Source organism: Colias philodice, chromosome 11, assembly GCF_061535455.1.
Source record: "Colias philodice isolate Cphi_HAF_F1 chromosome 11, ilColPhil1 Martin Lab GWU primary, whole genome shotgun sequence".
NCBI classification, from domain to species: domain Eukaryota; kingdom Metazoa; phylum Arthropoda; class Insecta; order Lepidoptera; family Pieridae; genus Colias; species Colias philodice.
In genome coordinates this window covers 628,587-654,410 of record NC_143096.1, presented here as the reverse complement: position 1 = coordinate 654,410, position 25,824 = coordinate 628,587, and the positions used below count along the sequence as shown (strand labels likewise).

The 25,824-nt window shown below is 34.6% G+C and overlaps 1 protein-coding gene across 2 annotated transcripts in view; it reads right to left on the bottom strand.

Annotated features, from left to right (window-relative positions):
- Positions 1–25,824, bottom strand: part of vg (transcription factor vestigial) — a 51,552-nt gene that overhangs the window by 12,187 nt on the left and 13,541 nt on the right. For both annotated transcript variants that reach the window (XM_089700468.1, XM_089700469.1), the window contains exons 2-6: positions 25,624–25,800; positions 12,256–12,496; positions 11,063–11,224; positions 2,674–2,794; positions 2,078–2,274 (exon numbers count right to left, since the gene is read on the bottom strand). In XM_089700468.1, the coding sequence (XP_089556594.1) occupies positions 2,078–2,274; positions 2,674–2,794; positions 11,063–11,224; positions 12,256–12,496; positions 25,624–25,731 (829 nt within the window). In that variant the 5' untranslated portion in view covers positions 25,732–25,800. The remainder of the gene's footprint in view (positions 1–2,077; positions 2,275–2,673; positions 2,795–11,062; positions 11,225–12,255; positions 12,497–25,623; positions 25,801–25,824) is intronic.

The window sequence follows — 25,824 nt, the reverse complement described above, 5'->3', positions numbered from 1 at the left end:
AAAATTATCTACTCTAGTCTAATTGGTAAGTATTAAATAATAATAATTTTTTACACTAATAATAATTGTGAGGGTAGATATTAGTTCACATGAGGAAAGTCTACTAGGTTTTGATGCAATATATTAGTTTTGATGAATAAAGATGTTTTAGTTTGGTATATAGATTATTCTCATTAGAACAATATTACAGCAGACTGCAGAATATTCAAAAGAGCTGTTCACTTAATAATTAATGCAAGTTTGAACTAATCTCAGTATTCACACACATTTTGGATACAGCATAGCTAAAGGTAGGAATGTACCTACACCACAACCAAGACTTTAACATCAAAATTACAACCCCGCGAAACTCAACCGCGGTTGCCGTCAAAACCGGGATAAACATTGAACAAAAGCTCAGAGACACGTTGTCTACAGGCCCCGCCCACAAACCGCACAAACAACAAATCATCACAATTAAAATATCTGCGCTTCACGGAATGTCTTTGAATATTAAAATTCGTTGACGATGCGCCCGCTCTTATTTATTGCCTCTCTCATCGCGTCTTTTGATTCAACATTAGACAGGCAGGAAGCGTGTAATCAGTCAAGACTAGAAATAATGCTCCTACACTAAAAGCAATTGTTAATAAATATCTCGTGACAAATGCCCCGTTTCACTCGGTTCCACATAAAACATAAATAACGCAACATTTTTGTCGTGGCAATGTTTATCCAATTTACTCGCTAGCGTTTTAAGGTTACTACTATTTATATTGTGGACGCAAATAAATTATTTATTTAGTTCGTGCTTTGAGTGTCTTTTGTTTGATATTACCGACAATATTTTAGGTCGTTTTCAAATCAAACTAATGAATCTTACCTGAGTTATTTAAATAAAGATTTTAATCATATTCCAGAAGAAAAATCTTCATATTATTTATTCAAAGGTAAGTATTTTAAAAATGCTGCGAGGCAAGGCAATGGCCTTGACACTTTCAAATATTTTGCATAAATTTTTACCATCTCTGATTCTTTCCCATTTACCACTTTAATACAAGAAAATTGTTAATTACGCGCATTTTTAACTAACAAGATTTTCTTTTCTCCTTAACTTTTAGCCAACACAAATCTCGATTCATTAACTCATACCGACTAGTCAAGAATCAAGATCCATTAAACTCCCATACAAATATATGTATATAGCATGAATAATATAAATATATGAAAAGAGTAGTAGTGGCGGTTGAATGAGATTCAGCGGAATGTAGGCAAAAAGCGGGCTGGCGGGTCGCGGCAGGAATGCTACGGAATTACCTCCGCGGTTCGCCTGTCCACGCAATTATACCTGATTATACGCCGCTGTTTGGCTGTGACATACGGATTATATGCGTTTATCTATTGAAGAAACTATTATGTAAACTGGCTCTTATAAAAATCTGTGTAGAATGAATCGCCGAAATGTATAAACGTAAGAATGACGAATATGTTGATGGATAAGTCGGTGTCAGAATAATGTGTTTAAGGTGGTACCGGAGAGCAGTTTGCTTTAGGTAGGTATACGTCTTTCAATATGATTAAATCAATATTATGCATAAGAATATCTAAGTTGTTTGCCGATTCTTTTCAATAAAATATGTTATATTTAGACTCTTTTACGAAATTTTCGTCTTTCTAACGGAAAACCCTGATGACGGAACCATTTCTGCTTGATTCAGAAGTCTAGCCTATTGTCATTATAAACCGTTTGCTCCTGGCGACAGGTAGAGGTGTACTGAAAACAGCACTTATGAATAATGTACAGAGCAAAGCGCTGATGGTAGGATGCCTACTTTAATACATAATGTGTACCTGAAGCGCATTATATTTTTTTCATTTTCAATTTTTTTTTGGAGTGAAACTTTTTTAGACGTGACAGTAAAATTTCAAGGTTTCGTTATGGCATTACCGTCACGACATGAGTGAGGCGACGACTTTGGTATCTTTGAATCTTGCCAAAGTTTCACTTCTGACACATTTGTTCTGCACACACGCTCTTTTTCCTGAGCCACGGATACCAGGAGCGCAGCGGCAGCAGGGAGCATAGAGCGGCACGTACCTGGCGGCGGGTAGGAGTAGGGCGAGCAGGCGGCGGGGTCGAGCTGCGCGTGGTGCGCGTGGCCCCACTCCACGGGCTTGTACTGCGACAGCGAGCCGCGGCCCAGCAGCAGGCCGCCGTAGCCCGCCGCCGCCATGTTGTGGTGCGCGGCCGCCGCGTGGTACTCCGCCGCGTGTCTGTGCGCCGCGTGCCCGTACCTGCACACCACACATTCTTATTTATTTATTTCAATTCTTAGTTCCATTTACAAACAATAACATCATATTCAGAACTCTTTATAAGCAACATAAGCAACATAATAACATTACCGAACATTACAGAACAAAAGCAAAATACAACCGTAGGTTAATCAATAATCACATCATATAAAATACCTATAACTATTCTATATTTTCGTGAAATCGTTCAAATCTTCATTTAAGTATTCAGAAATTAAAACTTTAGAAGCAAAGGACCATCACCATTTTGGGTTTAAAATTTTAATAGAATCGTCTGTGTTAAGCCGTGTCAATTATCCAAAGATAAGCGCCTGCTCGTCACCACACTGTTCTTACATAAACTAGCCAATCTTTACTAAATAGCTAATGTTTACTTACCCAGCATAATGCTGATGCCAGGGGTCATAGTCGTAGAGGTCGAGTCCGGCACACGAGGGTCCAGATGCGGCTGCGTTGAAGAAGGATGCCGGCAGGTTGCGGGATGCCATCGGGACCGCTTCTGTACAAATATAAGGTATATTATATGAATTTCATGAAGCAAGAATAAATTGATGATATACAGGTGTAAATGGAAGGTAAGTTACTATAAATACTACTTTTCTAAATCATAACTTTGCGTTAGAAACGTAGAAAAAACTTTATGAATAGTATTTATAAAATTATGTTAATGTTAAACAAATAAAAGAAACAGGAACACAAAATAATTGACGTTAAGATTTTATTATAATGTGATTTAAAATTTATGATTTTATCAGAGACCAGTTCAAAAATTCCCCTACATATCCAATACTGAATCTGTTAAAAGACACTACTTAATGATAATGTTGTACCTACCTAAAATAAAAGACTTCAAATATGCAATTTTCTTATTATCGCATTTTCCGTAATAATAATTATGAAGGATCATTCATTTAATTCTTACTACGCAGTAGGTCAATAAGAAACTCAAAAGAATTGATTTAAATGACTACCTACGCAGATAATTGAAAGGAAGATCAAAGAAATAGACCTAATTAAAATGGAAAAAAATCTTGTAAAAATAGAAATATCAGCATACAAAAATTTTTCCAATGTAAATAAGCAATCAAAATATTTCTTCCATAATTTTTTTTCCAGATCAAATCAAACACGATTTCATAGAAAATCCAAATATATTCCACCGAATTTTCCTGGCTCCCACGGCGGTTCCAAGAACATAGTTATTGTCTCAGCGGCTCGCCTTTGATCTGTTAGATCGTGAAATCCATCAATATTGGCAGCTCCGAATAGAACGAGATTCAAGATAAGGATTTGTTGAAGTATTGAAAATGTCGGGCCTTTTTCATTCGTCAACAATTGTAGATAGATAAAAAAGGCAATATGAGGCTGTTGAAAATTTACTTATTTGTTGAGTGACTCTAGAAATACGTACATTTGACTGTCCAAGAAAACCTTAAAAAAATAATACTGATCCATAAGCAAAATACTAACAAGATTTTAACAAAATGGTCACCTGAAAAGTAAATGACAAACATTATTTATTCACATCATTACATCATCGCTGACGAACATTCCCGTAGTAAATTGTCATTTTTAATTTTATTTCCACGCATGTCTTTCCTGGTCAGCACTCAGCTCCCACGGCTCGCATTCCCGGAACGCAGCCTTATTTTATTGTCCCATCCGAACCCCGCCTTTGATCTCTTATCTCGACTCTTTATAGTGTCAACTCGTTCTATACCTAATAGTGTTTATTTTTACCACGGACGAAACAATCCGCCGCTATTCTTTTACTTTTTCTTCGATTAACTTCGGTTTTCTTGCTTTATCTTTATCTGCGGAATTCACTTCATGCTCCGTGGCAATTGTTTCATAAACACGTACAACGAGACTTTAAAAGAGAGCTCCAGCGATCATTTCTGAGGCCATTTTAAGTATCTCTAATTATTATAAGTACGTTATCTTCAGTTACATCTAACAATCAGTTGTTAAGTTTATCTTGAAATGCTACTAAGGCCGGAAGAAACTATTTAAAGAACACGAAATAATATTCTGAAAAAATGTACTAGGAATGCTGTGTTTTACATCATCGCCAATTACAGCGTTGAAAACGCCATCAAAGCATGGAATCTAAACGAAATACTGTTAAATTGTTAAGGGCCAACAAAAGAAATGTAATGTTTTAGTAATGTATTCGCGCTGAATAGCATCACGAAAGGGCCCGTCATTAGCGCTGCCGCAGCGTTCCTTTTTGCCGGCACATTGCCGCAAAGCCCAATGGAGCATGGAGGGTTTTTGCCGCGCGGCTCCTTTGCCGCACATTTAAGTGGCCCTTTTTCCGATCTAATCGCAGATATGTCCTCGAATTCGACCTACTTTTTAATCAGAACCGGTCCGCGTTGCGTCATTCCGATCGCTCGTCTCAAACATTGCCTAGATTCGCGAGTTCACTGCAGCACTCAATATCGAGCGAACAATGGGCAGCCAAATTAAGTGCTGCAAATGTACCTGTGTAGTGAAGGGTTGCGGCGCTGGCGGGCGGGCGGGGGGAGGGGGAAGGGGCAGCGGGAACCGTGGAGCGCTCTATTCCCGCAATTAAAGCGAAGTTTAATTAAGGCAGACTGATTTATCTAGTGGGTTGTTGGTTGCGTTGAAGCTATTCCGCGAAGTGAGTGTTTTTGCGGACGGTTCGCAGTATCGGCGGGGGAGGCAAACGGGTCGCGCGGCCAGAAGAACAAGCGTGGCGGGCCAGGTGCGATCGATACTCGGAAATGGGAACAGGACTTTACCGGCCTCCGCACTCCACACTCCACATACGTAATGATTCACACGGCGTGCCTCGTTCACAACGCTCGCTGGATTCAAATACGATTTTTATACTTGCAACATTGTAGACGTGTTGTTTAATGGATTTTCGAGAAAAGTATCGTTTTTGTACGGTTAACTGTTATTAAAATGTAGCATTTAAACTATAAAATAAGTTAATACGAAATTATTAAAACATAAGTCATTTAATCAAAGGTTACTTAAGAAATAGATAATTAATGTTGAAAAAAGTTTATAATAATTAAAAGTGAAGTCATTAAACTACAGTAAACATCATTATACAAATGCCCTATTTGTATCTTTGTTTTTATACAAGTTTTAATGACTACCACTTCTAGCCCCTCTTTAGCTCTTTCTACTATTAACAAAAAGCTCAATAAATAATAAAAGAAAACTGCAGCCATAACTCGTACAACCCCAAATTGGATTACCAGCCCCGCCCTACAAAAAACACCTCCCTAAGTCTACACTAGGGACTGACGAAGATTTAAGTCCTACTGGATATCTTTTATTCTTAAATCATAATTATTTTTATGTAATGGAAAATGTGAAAAGTTTCCAGAAAGAAACACTTAAAAGAAAGAAAAAAACATTTATTAAATTTCCCGAAATGAGTAAAATTTAATATTAATTCTTTCTGCATACAATTTACCGATTGAACATTCTATTTATAATATTGGTTATATCGTGAAAGTGTTACAAGTTTTTAACAAATAAAAAATACGAATACCTAATGATCCGTCGAAATAAAGTAAAGCAGAAAATACACTTCAGAAACCAGTTTTATACAATTATTCCCGTAGTTACAGGTATTATATAAAAATTATTAGATTTCAAATACCTAGTTAAAAGAAGTACATACCAGCGTTACATTGAACAAACTGAGAGGTGAGCGTAGCAAGTATGGCATAGCGACGGCTTTTTACACCGCTGTGTGTTACCGCGCTTCTAGTTCTTTAGGTCGATGGACGAAATCGCTTACTTTCCGTTTAATTAAATACTTCGATAGATTGACGAGGGATTTATTATTTGGGGATAGAACCGCAATACACAAGTGGAATAACAAGTAGTTGTGGGAATTTCTTTTCGTGATAGTCGATAATATATGAGAGGGTATTTTTATTTGAATGGTTGAACTTTAAAGTGTATCTTGTACTTTAGAATTGCACTTTTTTGGTTATTATGAAAATCTGTTCTTATCTTAGATCATTAAGAACTTAATGATCTAAGGTTCTTATTACAATGATTTATTGTAAGAACGCTTTTAATAGAAAAGGAAAATTATACACAAGCTCATTGTTCTGATTTAAAAAACCGTTTATTATAGTTATGTAGTAGTATTTTTATTCTGTGGTAGTAGGTAGGTACCTACTAGCTTTCCATTTCATTTCTTATCTTTTTGATTATAATCTCTCAGGCGAGGCAATTTTATTAACGTTTATAGTTAACTATAAAGGTTAACGATGAACACGAGGACAATATAACCTACCCTGTTTTTACTTTTTATTGACTTTTTAAAGATTAGCCTGCTTCATATTATTTATAGTAGCGGTAGGCGTAAGAAGTAGTACCTATAGCTATGGTGTAAAAACTGAGTCCTACACAACAGCAACCTTCATCTATCCTTCTATCCTTCCTTCCTACTAATATTATAAATGCGAAAGTTTGTGAGAATGGATGTGTATGTGTTTGTTACTCTTTCGCGATTACAATGAAACATAGCACACATATAGAGGGTAACTTGGATTAACACATAGGACCAATTTTATCCCGGAAATCCCACGGGAACGGGAACCATGAGGGTTTTCTGTGAAAACGCGACCGAAACCGGGGGCGAAAGGCTAGTTTTTACATAATTGTTAACATAAATTAAAAAGTACAGATCCAGTCGTAATAAATAAATTCTTATATAATGTTTAATTATATATTTCGTGACTATAATGAACTGTTTATTTATTTAATCAAATTACAGAAAACAATCGCAAGACGAACTGAACGTTTACCGTTAATTGAATAATTGAGGAGTAATTACAAGGTTTTGTGGAAATGAGATTTTATTTTAAGTTTTAATTTATTTATGAATAAAGACTATAATCGCTAGAAATTAAATTTATTAAGCGTTTAGTTTTTTGCACGCGAATTCAGCTCAAAACCTTTTGTTGTGAATTGTGACGTAAATAAATAGTTAAGTAAGTAGGTATATAATTATTGTATTTAAAATTATCTAATCATTATTTTCCTTTAATAAGAAATTGGTATTTGAAGAATACTTTCATTAATAAATACAATAATAAATCACATCGAAAGATTATTATTGTTTAATTTTGAGTTATGATCAATTTAAAGAAATATTTTGTAACAAATAAAATGATGTTATCTTAAGATGCTTTTTCATTTTGGGTACACTAGCTTTCCGCCCGCGGCTTCGCCCACGTTTTCAAAGAAAAACCCGCATAGTTCCCGTTCCTGTGGGATTTCCGTGATAAAACTTATCCTATGTTAATCCAAGTTACCCTCTATATGTGTGCTAAATTTCATTGTAATCGGTTAAATAAAATAAAATTATAATATCTACCTATATGTATACCTACCTATGTTTTTATTTAGGTACTTCTAGCTATAATTTCAGAAGCAAAAGCAATATCTATTCATATCAATAAAGCATGAAATTAAATCGATCAGTAGGCTAATCTATATTCAATGCATTCTAGATGTTAATACGAATTGCACATCCATAAATATAAAGCATTCATAGGTATTGTTTGGTCCATTGATTTTCACACTAATAATTGTTATGTTCTGACTATATAACGTCTTATTATGCATGCAAAGTTTATGTGCAAGTGATTTCAACTGCCACTTCTTTTTTTACTGACCTTATTGGGTAATAGTTTGCTTACCTACTAAGCAGTAAGGTTAGCAACAAAATCGATTTTATAGTTTTTTAAATGGGTTGTTAATGAATTCATTCATACATGTCATGTGATATATTGACATAAATGTATAAGTTAAGTTAAGTTATACCTAGTACGTATACCTAGTACGTAGTAGACAAAAGATGGATCTATTTCCTTTTTTTACGTCGGACAGCCTACTCCAAATGTAAGTCTTGTATCCTACATCTAAATGCTTAGTTGATAACCATAAATAATTAAAAAAATCGCCAAATAAATATCCCAGCACAAGCCTACATTATCTAAAAATCAACGTATTTATTGTTAATTACGTTTGCCGTTTCTAATTTATTGTTTTTGCAGAACTTCCATATACGGAAGATATAAATGCTGCTCTAATTGATCTGCATTACGCAACTGCACATTATTCACAAGGTATAAGAATACCTGTTCGTTATATGTATTTATTTTATGGACAACCTTCCCGCCCCGGCTACGACCCTGGTAGTAAACTAATTTTTTTGCCAGAAAAGAACACTCAACAATGAAGTTTTTAGTTAAATAAGAAGTCCTTATCTATAAAAATTTTAATATAATCTAGAAAGATAAAACCTGCATATTGCACGCCTCATAAGCGAAGCGTTGAGGTGGGTACTACTGTCACTTCGCGCAAAACATCTGATTTTTCAAACTTAAAATGTCTTTATGTATCATACATTGCACTTGTAAGATAATACATACACACACATATTAAGAAAAAACACTATTTTTAACGTTCATGATATTTTTGATGTCATTTTTGTTATTTAAACTAGTTAAAAAACAGTTTAAAAAAGTTCTGTCTTGGACGTCCGTGTGTCTGTATGTGCGGATCCTTTTTCTTGTTAACACGATAGCGACCGAAATACTTTACTAATCGAGTCTTTTTTTTTCTCTTACGCTTGAGTATGCTCAGGAATAGAACCCTTTCATTTTTCAGGGTCTGATTCGATGTGGTTTAATTGTTATTAAATAAACAAAAATAATAATTAATAAATATTTATTAAAAAAAAAATTATGAGGTGTGCACTTTTGGATTTTCCAAATTATTTATAAATGCAATCTTGTAGATAACTAGTATTTAGGTATAGGTATTTGGAGAAAATAAAAGCGCGACCTATAGCTACTAGGTAGTTATTATTCTGTGCGACTGTAGTCCACTATCTACTATCTCATGATTTTTCACAACTAAAACTTACTCTAGTTCTTTCTTCGCATACTTTATAACGTTTAAAAATTCATGTGCCATAGATATAAATATTCAACTGCTTTTAATGTGATTCAGTAGCAGTAAGTACTTCACTCACGGTAAGTCACAGTACAAGTACTAACAATAATTTATGTATGAAATGCATAAACCGCTTTACTATAAGGAGACAAACACGCGACATTTCTCCATCACACAACATACATTGCTGATTTTATATAGACCAGTGAATGTACTCGATTTAAAAAAGTTAACATAAGAAGCAATGTAAAGCAAATAAATTCTTTATATGAGATAGATCCTGATATGCAAGATTCACCAATTAAAGATCAGCGTGGACGCCGCATCGCCGCTTTAACAAGATGTTTGCAAATCGACCGGTTATCAAGCACCTATCTACAGAAATAAATAAAGTTTGTAGCGTCAATGAAACAGCTTTTTACTAAACGCTTTTAAATGTGTTGAAAGTTTAGTCTCAGTCTAAATAAAGGGTGTTCTGTAACTGGAATATCTCCCAATATGAGGTGTAAACAAGTAAATATGTACATACGCATGAATTAGGATCCCGCGCAAAAATTACAATCGACGCTAGAAATATCCAAATGGACTAGAAACTTTCAAGCGATGTAAATAATTCTAACACCCGTCTGGGTGATCTAAGCAGTGGACCCTTCACCAAAGAAAAACATCTAAGCACTTGTTCAAGACTGCTGGAAAACACTAAAGTGTTTTCCAGATGTGTCTTATTTTGTCCCACTTATTAAGTGCTGAGATTAGCAAGCGGCTCACCTCATCGAGACGCCAAATTTAAATTTTTAAGCAATCAGCTATTTACTCTTATTTTGTTTCCAATCGTTGTTATGGATATATCTTAATGGTTTGGTAGCATTCAACCGTACTGGTCTACTAACTTCACTATAGCAAGCAGCGTCCTCCTGGTCCAGTAGTTCTATCATTTCGAATAAGCGACTAATTGCTATCAACCCCAGTCTACCAACGTCACCACCGCAAAGACACATCAATGTCCAAAATATTCCAGAAAAACTTGTGACCCGTCTAATTCTCCCAGTCTAAGGCGATTAGCGGCTAATTGCTATCAGCTCAGCCTACCAACAAAAAGAAACATCCAGTGGTGACGCGTGATCACATTACAGGTACATGCAGGTGTCAGTTTTCATCGCGTTACGGAGAAGCGAATCATAAAAACTGTTACAATACTCGCTCATGTAATAAACATAACTCGATCAATCGGTTCGCGCGAACCTCTTCTCTTCATATACCACGAATTGTGCTGTTTTTGCTGAGATATTGCTATGATATTATAGCATTGATTTTTCTTGTAAAGTCACATCACTAAGTTGCTAAGTTTGTATCGTCATTGTTCATAATTATTGTACCTCGACATTCGACAGTCTTTAATGGTAGCGTAAACCGTAATATTTTATATCTTGCGGACTAATATAATTACGTATGTAGGTACTGCAAATTACGTGATACAATCTTCTGATCTCAAATTTCAAATTATAAGAGATGACATTTTATTTAGGTATGTTTCAAGGAAATTTGGAGGAAGCCTATTAGTACGAGATCCGACAGCAGGATTAGTGCGTTCATAGATTTTTTGCGAAAACCAAAATTTTATGTGCTAAATGTAATTTAGTTAAAAATGCTTGCGGTCAAATTTTGACTAAATACATTAAATTTTGGTTTTAGAAAGAAGTCTATGAACGCACTAATCCTGCTGTGGGATATAAGACTATATCTCTAGCAGTGGACGTCCTGAAAGGCTGGAACGAAGGAAGGAATTACGATTGGCACTCACCCTTCGGCTTGTCAATGGACAGCGCCCTGGCGAAGTGCTCGTCCACGACGGCGGCCACGTCGCCCGAGTAGTGCGTGAACACGACGCAGTTCGCGCTGACGTACTGCGCGCGCGCCCGCCCGCCCGCGCCGCACTCGCCCTCCGACTCGGACGAGCCGCCGCCTGTGCAACATTCACATTTATACTTCATAATTATAATACATGAGAATATATACATAGAGCGTAACATAACTAATGCTATATAGAATACATATAATATGATATGCTTAAATACCGTCACAGAATACATAATAGTAGCTAACATATCAAAAGAAGAATTAGCGTAAAGTGAAAATATCTTAGACCACATCGCTTACCAGCAGGCGAGAACGTAGTCAAACCCAAGTCAACCCTATGGCTCATAAAAATAGCTCACAACGTGTCGTGGTCATAAAAAAGATCCGCATCGCGAAATTTGTGTAATGGTTCTTATGAAAAGATAATTGTGCCAATCATAGAAAGAGCACATGGCTAAATTCATGCCGTGACAGACCGGTTATGCGACCACGACGCGTTGTGGCAAAGAAGAAATTGAACCGCTAGCACACCGCTAGGCTATGGACTAGGACTATGTTACTTCAGTAGGAAGGCAAAATTCTATTTTTTCTGTTTTATTTATAGGGACACTCCACGCTACCTAACATGTATAACAATATATTAACAAGCATGACACATCATGCTAGTACAGAATATAAATAAAATACTTTTTATTTACATAATATTATGGTAATGTATAAGTAATAAAGACATAGAATTATTTAAGTATATCGTTACACAGTACTCAAAACAACATGACATTTAAATAGCTTCTTTTTCTGCGTTTTATATATGAGTGTATTACGATGTAACTTATTGCAACATTTATTTGAACGAAAAATACATTATGGAACATCTTATAGAAATGTATCTTATACAAACAACTTCAAATTACAATACCATTCAATAAAGAAAGTTCACTTTATCGAGTTATGTCAATACTAAGATATTCAATGGCTCCTACTCCATGACACAGCAGTTTTAGGACTTATTCAAATTGGCGACGTTGCCAAACCGTCAACAAATGAACCAAAACACACTTTAAAAAACGCAGAGCTCATCTTCAGTCAATAAGTAGACGTTCCTGCAAAAATTTATACAATACATGGACAGCTTACCATCAGCACTGGTCCGTCCATGCGCGGACAGGTCCTCCTCCTTAGTCCGCAAACGGGGCGAGTGGTGGGGTGCATGCGCGTGCGCATGATGTGCATGGTGCGGGACCCCATGCGCGTGGTGCGGCAACCCGTGCGCGTGCGGCGGGGAGCCGGGCGACTGCGCGCCGGACGACGCCGAGCCCGAGCTGAGCGCTGCGCCGCCCACCGCGCTGTACTCATTGCTCGCGCTTTGCACGTTCAACTGGGGAGGATGACAAATTTAGTGGACGTTGGAAACAATGGTACCTATAGCACAGAATTAACTGGAAAACGTCGAAATATTTTGCTATGGGAGTTTTGTATAGTGTAGGCGGAGTTTTCTCATAATAATAAGTAGATACCTAAGTAGTCAGTTACAAGGTACAACTGAATTTATGTTATCCTGGTATCCTTAACTACTAGAGGATATTTTCTACACATTGCTGTTAAAGAACAGCACTTATGGCTCATTGAGACCAATGGGATCGATAGCTTTTATTGAAAATTGTAATGATAGGTATGACAAATCTTAGTCCAAAATATTCATGAAAATTTTCATTACCACACACTTCTAATGTGCTTCGTAGTAAGTATATTTACCTGGAAATTTCTAATTCAAATTTTTAAGAATTTGATATTTCCCATAACAATATAAGAAATGCATAAAGCTGTTTCTAATAACACAAACATTTATAACAACAATCCCCAGCTACGTATAAATTTGTCATGAGGTATTGAAATTACTCTATTCTTTGCAATTACATTAAAGCACCCTATTTACATCGTAATTCTTATGTAGGTACTGTAGTGTTTGCACTTTGCAACATTTCTTGTTATAAGATGAATATTTTGTTTTTGTCAATAAATTGTTATTTTATTCAGCCTATCAATAATTGAGCGACAACACAAACGCGATCTTTCTAATTTATAAATTACAATACTGTTTATAAATTACAAAACTGTTTATTGGGAGGCGGTTTGCAATTTGTAATTTCGTCGTAATGTTTATTATTCAATGAGATTAATGCAGTTGGATGCAAAAACAACAATGAGTGGAATAATCCCTGAGAACTGCGCTAATCAACGGGTAATGTAAGTACTTACTAATTCAATTAGTGAATTACAATATTGTCGTGTTCTTTTTGTTCGATGATGTTTCTCAATGTAAAGGTAAGGTAATATAATGTAGTATTACTGGGTTGTTCTCTCGGTTTTCGTTTGACGCGATTAAGTAGTGTTGTTTACGTATTGTGTTCAAATTCAAATTGAAAATGATTTATTGAGATTCACAGCAAATTGTAAACAAACAAGTTTATTAATAATTTCTTAATACAATTGATAAACGATAAAAGTAACATAGTTAAACAGAAGCGGATATTGAAAAAAAATCTTACAAACAATTATTTTGGAAAATCTCGAAGAGTGGAAGGTAACTTACACTAATATTTATACATAATATACTGAAACTAAATGTGTTATGATTAAAAACATGAATTGAAAGTATTTATTTTAATACATAGAACGATTTTAATCAAAGGTTTATCTTGAAGATGAACGAAATAAAATGGAGATAAAATCTTGAGCAAAACTCCAGTATTTATTAATAATTAATGCAAACAATATCACGCGTAGTAACCAGTTTAAAAATTATAGCTACTTAAATACATTTAAGGCAATGTTTTTATGAACTTGTTTTTATGCAGTTATTAATTTATCTTGGAAAAAAATTACAAACGCACATATAAATGACGCGCAATCAGCACTTAGTAGGAAAAAAATAAATACGCGCTACTGTCAGATTGAATTCCCACGACTTATGTAATTCATGAATTCATATTATATACGCTTAGTGGATATTGCTTATTTTTTTAAAGGAATATTAAAAGATAGAGCTATTAATGTGCCTACACTAATAAATGATTTTGATATTCAGCAAAAACTTAAGAAAAGTGGATGTGCGTGCAATAATTATATTCCTTCTTATTATTACGTACTTTTTGATATATCTATACGATATTATTAACGTTTTGTTCGTGGAATTAATCCGTAACTACAGTAAATAGGAGTTTTTCTTTTGGTCAGCAGCTGTAGGTTTATATGATGTCCACTGGAAATCACTGCAGAGAATTAGATTCTCGATTTAGTTTTCACTAAAGTTCTTTGAGGTTTATAAAAAAAATACTAAATTTAAGGAATAAAAGAGAGCAACCCGAGAAACGAACCACACTATGTTAAACGTCTACCCACTTTGTATTACATTGTCAAGGAACAGTTGCGCAAGAGCAAATACAACAAAAAGTCACGGTTTCCTCAATCACATATCGATACACATTCTAGTGTCACTTGATTGCTGCTGTGATTTTATTATTTTTAGGGTTGCCACTTGGTCATAAAAACTGATAGTTAATGTAATCAGTGGATAGATATGGGGATTAAAGACTAGATTAATTATGAAAAGCGTATTCCATTATTTTTTATAAAGTTTTCTGTAATTGAAAGATACCACTTACCTGTTTTACCTGAGTTAATTTGTACAATTAGGTATGCATGTTTTATTTTAGGTATGTGGTAGGTGTGGTTTATTTGAGTATGGACTAGGTTAATCTTTGCTTTCTTTCTTTTTTCTTTAATACTCTAGTACTCTACGTATAAAGATCGACTGTTACTATTTTATTTATCAATAGACAAATAAAGACGCATTAGCATGCAATGCAAAATAATAATAAAATATATTTTTGTCAACCCTACACCCAAGGACCGTCATCTTCATAAAATATTAATAAATAGTGACAAGTTAACAACTTCTTTGATTTCTCAAGAGAACCTTACCGTTGAATAAAATCGATTCCATGTAATTGTAGATGCAATGCAGCATATTTATTTAAACATGGATAATTCATGTCCTTATGCCATTATTACATAATTATTGCAATTTAACAGATAACATATAATTTAAAAGCTTTTATAAATAAACATTGAGATATGTAAATAAACAATTATTTACATTTTTAGAAGGTAAGTATTGTATTTTAAACATTAATGTAAGAATACAGTTAATTATAATTATTTTAAGTATAACATATTATACTTAAAGAATTATTATTATGTGGAAATTGCTTTTATTACAATAGGGTTGCCATGAACATGTTTAAAATACTGTTAATAATCTATACTTATAATAAATCTGTAGAGAGGCCAATTCTGTACATGAAATATATTTAAAAAAAAACTATGAAGGGGTGATAAGGGATCGCTACTGATGCCAAAAATGCAATCAGTAAAATTTTTGTCTGTCTGTCTGTCTGTCTGTCTGTCTGTCTGTATATTCGTTATAGAAACAAAAACTACACGACGGATTTTAACGAAATTTGGCACAATTATTCTTCATACTCCTGGGCAGGTTATAGTAAAAGAATCATGTAAATCGGTGTAGAAACACCAAAGTTATACATGAAATACGCTATAAGTCATCGCGCGTGAATTACAGAATCATGCAGCTATAAGGATTATTTTTGTGTATCAGTTGCCGCGTTCTAGTCCGTTTTCTTATGGGAAAAGGTATACATTTTTGAGTAAAGCAATGCCTTTTGGTAGGAATGTTGTACTCGTCCACCTAAGCCCAAATCGCCCGGTAGCCAGTCATTACTCCCCTGCAGGAGGGAGGGAGGGGGGGTTAAAGAACAGAGCGCCCGGCGCTCCGAAAAAAAATTCTGGCGGCTAAATTTGGACCTTTGAGTCGAGTTTGGTGTCGTTATCAGGTAACTAGATGATGCCCGATTCATTCTGCATACCAGATTTTTAGGGTTCCATAGCAAAATATGTCACAATCCTTAAAATAATAAACTTTTAGTAGTGACAAAATCCAAACAAACCAGTATAGTTTTATATTTTTGTATCAAACTTGGTTTATAAAAAATATTGTCTGAAAGGCCGTTTAATGCAGATTATAAAAACATTAACATGTAACATATATTCTATCATTTTAAATGTAAAAAAAATTATACAAAGTACAGAAACGTACGACAGCGCAGCGTAGGGGACAGCTAAATATAGACCCGAAAAAGAAGCAATACTAACAAAAAAAAACAGCCAAGTGCGAGTCTGACTCAGTAATCGAATGTTTCGTACTTATTTGTCCCATACCATGTTAACTGGTCGGGTAGGACCTGGATATCTGATACTCACAAACTTTCGTCTTTATAATATTAGTGTGATTTTTAATCATCTTTAAATTATAAATGAAGTCAGGTAACATTGTTAAAAATAAAGGTATATAATAATAGAACGTTTTTGTGGTCATAATAATGACAACCACCTCCACAATTACATAATTCGGTACATTTGAGCTGGCGTTTAAAACACTTCAATCTGGAACTGCAAGATTTCACGCACCGACATCTTATTATTTCAAAGCTTTTCTTTTCTTTTTATTTCAGATGGACAAGGAATATTCAGATTTTTTTGTAGGCCTCCAAATATACACAGCCTGTAAAACTGCCCTTAAGGTGTGTTGTTTAAGGGCAGCAATTTTCGATTTCCCTTCTTTTTATGTTAAAAATTGTTTGCGACCCTCATTTACTGTCACAGCGTTGTATGATTTGAAAAACAAACATGTACTTATAATACTTATAAAAAATATAAGTTCTGGATAAGAGTATCTTTAAAATATCGTGACTGTCCTTACCTATCATGCATTGTAATCACAATTTTTCAATTTCACTGTGTGCATATTTGCCACTGTAAAGTGCTTCAAACCCTCGGCCTCGTGTGGCTTTAGGATATGCCTTCCATGTCTGAAATGCAGTTTAAATAGGAGTTTGTGTAACATCTGGTAAAAGAATGGAATAAGGGCAAAACGTGTGTAATTTGTGGACCTGATACAAGAAAACCATTTCTTAAGTATTATTTGTCAAGAAATTAATAGTCTAAAGTCAAACTTAAACATTTATTTATTTAATTAAAGTTCTTGTAAAAGCAATTTTGAATCGTCATAACTCATAACATTTTTTTTAACATTTATCACCGATTCGGAAAGCAGTATGTATGGAGAAGAACCAGCAAGAAACTCTTTATTTGCTCTTTTAAATCATATCAATATTAAGGTAGGTACAATTTAATTTTACATAGATGATGATGAGACTGATTTCAGCCTGTATGAAACTACATAACACATTATATAGTAATATGTAACTACTAATAAGTCCATTATTTATACATGAAGCTAGCAGTGTTACATGCAGGTATTGATGATTTCATCCTGTGCCATCATTTGTATCCATAGTCTTTTAGACCTTCTAGCTTTGGAACACACGATATAGTGATACAGTAGCCAAAATAATGTTAAGAACAGTCGACAAAAATAGCTAGTACAGAATATCATGTGTTCTAAAGCTAGAAGGTCTATAATAACTATGGGTACACGTGCATTTGAGACATGGAAGGCATATATACGAATGTCATACGAAATAATATTTCGTATGACATTCGTATAATATATGCACACAAACTTTTCAATTTCACTGTCTGCATATTATGCAGACAGTGAAATTGAAAAGTTTGTGATTACAATGCATGATAGGTAAGGACAGTCACGATATTTTAAAGATACTCTTATCAAGAACTTATATTTTTTATAAGTATTATAAGTACATGTTTGTTTTTCAAATCATACAACGCTGTGACAGTAAATGAGGGTCGCAAACAATTTTTAACATAAAAAGAAGGGAAATCGAAAATTGCTGCCCTTAAACAACACACCTTAAGGGCAGTTTTACAGGCTGTGTATATTTGGGGGCCCACAAAAAATCTGAATATTCCTTGCCCGTCTGAAATAAAAAGAAAAGAAAAGCTTTGAATTAATAAGATGTCGGTGCGTGAAATCTTGCAGTTCCAGATTGAAGTGTTTTAAACGCCAGCTCAAATGTACCAAATTATGTAATTGTGGAGGTGGTTTCCATTATTATTACTACAAAAACGTTCTATTATTATATACCTTTATTTTTAACAATGTTACCTGACTTCATTTATAATTTAAAGATGATTAAAAATCACACTAATATTATAAAGGCGAAAGTTTGTGAGTATCAGATATCCAGGTCCTACCCGACCAGTTAACATGGTATGGGACAAATAAGTACGAAACATTCGATTACTGAGTCAGACTCGCACTTGGCTGTTTTTTTTTTGTTAGTATTGCTTCTTTTTCGGGTCTATTAGCTGTCCCCTACGCTGCGCTGTCGTACGTTTCTGTACTTTGTATAATTTTTTTTACATTTAAAATGATAGAATATATGTTACATGTTAATGTTTTTATAATCTGCATTAAACGGCCTTTCAGACAATATTTTTTATAAACCAAGTTTGATACAAAAATATAAAACTATACTGGTTTGTTTGGATTTTGTCACTACTAAAAGTTTATTATTTTAAGGATTGTGACATATTTTGCTATGGAACCCTAAAAATCTGGTATGGAGAATGAATCGGGCATCATCTAGTTACCTGATAACGACACCAAACTCGACTCAAAGGTCCAAATTTAGCCGCCAGAATTTTTTTTCAGAGCGCCGGGCGCTCTGTTCTTTAACCCCCCCTCCCTCCCTCCTGCAGGGGAGTAATGACTGGCTACCGGGCGATTTGGGCTTAGGTGGACGAGTACAACATTCCTACCAAATGGTTTACTCAAAAATGTATACCTTTCCATACAAGCATGCCCATAAGAAAACGGACTATTCGACGCGCTTCGCGGCGGGAGCTTTATAAAGGCGGCGGGTCCGCACCCCTTTCGCGTTGTCACGGCATCACGTGTGAACGGCTGAACCGATTTCGATAATTCTTTTCTATTATATTCCTTGAAGTACGAGGATGGTTCTTATGTAGAGAAAACGTAAATATGTACCACGGGCGAAGCCGGGGCGGACCGCTAGTATGTATATAAATCTCGTGTCACAATGTTTGTCCTCAATGGACTCCTAAACCACTTAACCGATTATAATAAAATTCGCACACCATGTGCAGTTCGATCCAACTTGAGAGATAGGATAGTTTAAACATGTAGGTACCACGGGCGAAGCCGGGGCGGACCGCTAGTAAATAATAAAAATACCTTTTTAGCATCACCTGATTCTACATACGAATTAATAAATAATATGCATATTAAATTAACACTTTTACAAAATACAATTTATCTAATAGTTAATTAATTAATTATATGACACAAGACGTTGAATCGCCGCCACTTGTTGGCGCCAAGTTCAAATTACACTAACCTGCATTCATTTTCAATCACACATATTTTAGATCTAAATTTATTGTTATTATTAATCGTAAATTTATGGTAATTATAATGCTACATGTTGGATGTATACCTTCGAGTTATCAATTATTAGGAACTAGGTATAAGAACAAAATAATAATGAAAATTTTAACAGGATTACAGGACTATCGGCTCCCTAGTAGGTAGATATAGTTTATTTGTTCTAACTTCAAGTATAGTCCATTGAATGAGTCCTTCCAAGGGGGGTCTAGAGTGCGTGAGTTAGTAACGTAAGATGTTTCTTCGAAAACATGTCAAGAGTCCCTAGGTAATAAACATACTAAAACCCCGGGACACTAGGAGGAGCCCCGGAGTGGGGGGAGGGGGGAAATGGGTCCATTTTTTCATTTTTCGCTTAAATCTAAAAAACGGTACATGTTAGAGAAAAACTTTCAAGGAAAAGTTGAAAGGCCATAAAATTATCTACAAGTTGTACCTCAATCATTTTTTCCTATATCCTACCGTTTCTGAGTTATACGCAGTAAAAAATTATTTTGGCTCAAACAATTTCCCCATACTACACATCAATCGATCAAAAAATATTTCTTTCTTCCAAAAAACTCAAATGTGCAACTTGTGACCGGTACTGACAGATTGCTCATAATTAGGTCTATAATTGGTAAAATAAACACATTCCTCCATGGAAGCCTTTAGGAGGAATCGATTGTCAAAATATTATATTAGGGTAGTTTGAGTTACTGAACTTGATCTTTTTATTTTTTTCTTCCAAAAAACTCAAAAGTGCAACTTGTGACCGGTACAGATAAATTGCTCATAATTAGGTCTATCATTGATAAAAATACTAGATTCCACCACGGAGGCGTTTACGGGGAATTGAATTTTATTAGGGTAGTTACGATACTTGAACGTTTTATTTTTTTTCTTCGAAAAAACTCAAAAGTGCAACTAGTGACCGACACCGATAGATTGCTCATAATTAGGTCTATCATTGATAAAAAAACCAGATTCCACCATGGAGGCGTTTAGGAGGTATTGAATTTTATTAGGGTAGTTACGATACTTGAACTTTTTGACTAACTACACTAATAAAATTCAATTCCCCGTAAACGCCTCCTTGGTGGAATCTGGTTTTTTTATCAATGATAGACCTAATTATGAGCAATCTATCGGTACCGGTCACAAGTTGCACTTTTGAGTTTTTTGGAAGAAAAAAAATAAAAAGTTCAAGTATCGTAACTACCCTAATAAAATTCAATTCCCCGTAAACGCCTCCGTGGTGGAATCTAGTATTTTTATCAATGATAGACCTAATTATGAGCAATCTATCTGTAATGGTCACAAGTTGCACTTTTGAGTTTTTTGGAAGAAAAAAATAAAATGATCAAGTTCAGTAACTCAAACTGCCCTAATATAATATTTTGACAATCGATTCCTCCTAAAGGCTTCCATGGAGGAATGTGTTTATTTTATCAATTATAGACCTAATTAAGAGCAATCTATCAGTACCGGTCACAAGTTGCACTTTTGAGTTTTTTGGAAGAAAAAAATAAAAAGATCAAGTTCAGTAACTCAAACTACCCTAATATAATATTTTAATAATCGATTCCTCCTAAAGGCTTCCATGGAGGAATGTGTTTATTTTACCAATTATAGACCTAATTAAGAGTAATCTATCAGTACCGGTCACAAGTTGCACTTTTGAGTTTTTTGGAAGAAAAAAATAAAAAGATCAAGTTCAGTAACTACCCTAATCAAAATTCAATTCCCCGTAAACGCCTCCGTCGTGGAATCTGGTATTTTTATCAATGATAGACCTAATTATGAGCAATCTATCTGTACCGGTCACAAGTTGCACTTTTGAGTTTTTTGGAAGAAAAAAATAAAAAGATCAAGTTCAGTAACTCAAACTACCCTAATATAATATTTTGACAATCGATTCCTCCTAAAGGCTTCCATGGAGGAATGTGTTTATTTTACCAATTATAGACCTAATTAAGAGCAATCTATCAGTACCGGTCACAAGTTGCACATTTGAGTTTTTTGGAAGAAAGAAACATTTTTTGATCGATTGATGTGTAGTATGGGGAAATTGTTTGAGCGAAAATAATTTTTTACTGCGTATAACTCAGAAACGGTAGGATATAGGAAAAAATGATTGAGGTACAACTTGTAGATAATATTATGGCCTTTCAACTTTTACTTGAAAGTTTTTCTCTAACATGTACCGTTTTTGAGATTTAAGCGAAAAGTGAAAAAATGGTCCCATTTCCCCCCTCCCCCCACTCCGGGGCTCCTCCTAGTGTCCCGGGGTTTTAGTATGTTTATTACCTAGGGACTCTTGACATGTTTCCGAAAAAACATCTTACGTTACTAACTCACGCACTCTAGAACTTTTTATTCAATGGACTAGTAGGTAAGTAAAAAATTAAAAATCTTAACAATTTTATAGTTTAATAATTCCAAAACCCAACAGGTTTTCACATGGTTTTCATATGATTATGAAAATTACCAATGGGTAGAGTTCATGAGGAAATATTATACCTACCTACGTAAGGAAAATTATTAACTTTTTTTTTGTTATATGACAATTATAGATTACGAGCAAACCCATAGCAGGTAGTTAGTACAGCAATAAAACTAATACATATTTACTAGCGCTAGCAGCTGGCCGGTTATCGCCAGATCTCGGTATCAAATATCACAGTTAATGAGCTGTTATCTTTATGTCTCAAAGGTGCGACCCCGCTCACCTAGTTTTCACTTTCTTGTAGTTATTCGATATAATGATAATATTCAAGTATTTACGTTTTTAACGTGTTGATAATATAGTTTTTAAATCGTTTCTTAATCTAGGAACATGTAAAAGATGTCAACATAGTTTATTTATTTATTTATTTCATTAAGGATCACCAACATGACATACACTGATACATAGATAAAAGCATTAAAGTAATAACAATCGTAGACATAGTGCTGTCACAATTATAGGCAACCACCACTAACAATTAATATAACATTAAATCAAAGACACACAGTCTGCAGCTAGCTGCAGATTAGGTAAAAAGTATACATATACATAATACATAAATCCAATTTTGACGGCAAAATAATCAATTAATGTTAAAATAAAACTACATTTGATCAACTGGGTTTTGGTAAAGGTTCAATCGAGAGCAATTCCTTTTTAAATTTATGTACAGTGTTTGAGAAAATGTCAATAGTCTTGTTATTGCCAGAAACTATATTATTATATTCTTTGGTAAGGCGAGAAATGCCTGAATAATGGCCTAGATTACTTTTGTGGAATTTTGTATGGAACGGCATATTATTAGAATGTCTAGGCAGTCTGACTGGAACTTTAAAATTAAGCTGAGATACCAATGACACACAATCGATTGAACCATTCACCAATTTATGTAAAAAGACCTGATCCAAAACCTTCCTCCTCTGATAAAGTGTTCGTATTTTAAAATAATCAAGACGTTCTGAGTAACTACGAATTTTTTTGGCTACGTTGCAACTATACGCAAGATGCCACAAAAATCTTTTTTGAATGCGTTCAATATTGTTAATATGAATATTGTATTTTGGATTCCATATTACGCTGCAATATTCTAATTTGCTTCTAACAAGGGCATTAAAGAGGGTAATTTTTGTGAGAGGGTTCCTAAAATTTTTACAAGTTCTCAGTAAAAAACCTAACAATTTGAAACCGCTATTAATTATATGGTTGAAGTGAGCGTGAAAACTAAGTTTTGCATCGAAATAAACACCTAAGTCTTTTATTTTGTCTACTGTTGCTAAGATATGATTATTAATCTGATAACTGGGTGCAATAATACCTCTACTTCTATGTCTGCTAAATCGTATATGGTAACATTTTTCTGAGTTAAGTTTCATTTTATTGATTTTACACCATTCTGCCAAAGAATTTATGTCCTTTTGGAGAAGAGTACTATCAGTGGTTGATTTAATTGTTCTCAGAATTTTAAGGTCATCTGCAAATAAAAATATTTTTGAGTGCTTTAAGTTAAGTGGGAGGTCATTTATGAATATATTAAATACAAGTGATAACTGCGTTAAAAACAACCGACTTCAAACTTGCACTTGCAACATTTACAAATACAGACAAAAATGCTTATAAAATAAAAACTACTGCGCCTATCCGAATAAAATTTTTATGGGACCAATTCGACACCATCCCGCATCGAACAAAAAAAGAATCACGTAAATCGGTTCAGAAACCTCGGAGTAATCGGTGTACATACATAAAAAAAAAAAAAACATACCGGCCGAATTGATAACCTCCTCCTTTTTTTTGAAGTCGGTTAAAAATGGGACCTAAGTGCGACCCTTGTGGAACTCCGGATTTAGTTGAAAAGGGCTAGGGGAATAGAGGCAAAACCGTTTACCACTACTCTAGAATAGCGACCCAAAAGATAACTCGAAAACCATCCCAACAGACTACCGCCAATACCAATGTTGTGTAACTTTTGGATCAATATATTGTGATCAACTTTATCGAATGCCTTGCAGAAGTCTGTGTATATGACGTCAACACAAGTATGCGCTTCAACAGCCTCTACAAGACATTCGAGATAAAGTAGAAGATTTGTGCTGGTGGATCTATTTTTTGTGAAACCATGCTGAAACTTACTGACTGATTGTTTGATATGAGAAGTTGTTATTAAGATTAGAGATATATATCAAGATTAGTTGTTATTAAGTATAAAAATAATAGATAACTTGTAGGTATTGCCTATTGAGACTGTTTAAATTAGTCTTTTTCATTGCACCCAGAACAGCCTGCAGGTTGCATCATGCAATCATGCATGCTTGACAAGCTATTAAGTCTAAACAATATATGTATTATGTACTTTAAAATCTGTACAATAGGTACCTACTTAAATAACAACTATTATTACGTACCTACGCATATCAATAATTGTGAATTAGTTTTAATTTCCAGTTTTTATAAAATTGAATTTATTAAGTAGGAAGATATGTAGGTACCTACTACATATGAAAAAAAGCTAGACAAGGAAAATTGAAAGTTGTATTTTTTTTTATTTAAATGTTCAAATTTCGAAACACGGTTAGATAACAAGTTTATATTCGTCCATTAATTCGGTTTAATTGCTCCTAGCACACTACTGGGCCCTAATAATAATATAATAAAATATACATACTACACATGCATATCATTTATCTTATTTAAAATTGATCTAGATAAAAATTGTAACATTATCTTCACTTCAATCTCCGTAATTTAATTAGGGCTCAACATACTTTGTATAAAACCATAAAATGCTCTATTTTAACGTAACATAGATTTATTAAACAGTTCTTGTACACGCAGTAGTGATGTATCACGTATGCAAATTATTATGCAAATATAGAAATTGTTTGCGCGTTTACATGTGCTATTTAACGTTTTGTCTCGCAGACTATCAATACATTTTAACACATAGTTTCACACGATCAGTATATCACGGTCGGAATTCGCGTGTTTTAGTATGAAGGTATAAATTTCTTAATTGTTTCCACTACGCGCGAAATAACACTTGCTAATATTAGGTATGTACGGAATTTGGTTAAACGTTAATAAAATATGCTGATCGATTAAGATGTTTCTGTGTGTTGGTTACATTTGTAACGAAATATCGACAAGTGTGATAACATGTTGTTGACAAATATTTTCAGTTATTTGAGTAAATAAAACATATAATCAACTGCAACAGATGCAACATGAGAACATTCTTCAGTCGTTGCTTTTTTTCATGTATCAGGCATTTATTTTCAGTTGATTTTCCTGACTTTGATATAAATTAGGGAAAGTTGTAGGTATTTCCATACATGGACCAACATTTAAACTTTTGAACTAAGTATAAAGACTTTATCATTAACCTAAATGATTAAGATCTACCACACCTATCTAGGTGGTAGGTTAGTTAGGTCTTTTTCTCAAATTTAAACTTGAAGACACAATTAACCATTATGGTATAATAATACAAGATAGGATACAATAGATAGGTTAGTAACAATATGTTATATGACGTAGATAGGCAACTCACCCGATCGTACTGAAAGTGCGGCGCGTGGTGGAAGGATCTGGCGGCGCCGCGGCCGTACAGGTAGGGGTAGTAGGCTCCGTACATCACCTCGGGGCAGCTCACCGCCATCCCGGCCGCCGCGCGCGCCCCATGCCCCCCGCCCTACCGCGCACCGCACCGCTCGTGCCCGCCTGGACGCTGTGGACGAGACGTGGATTAGTA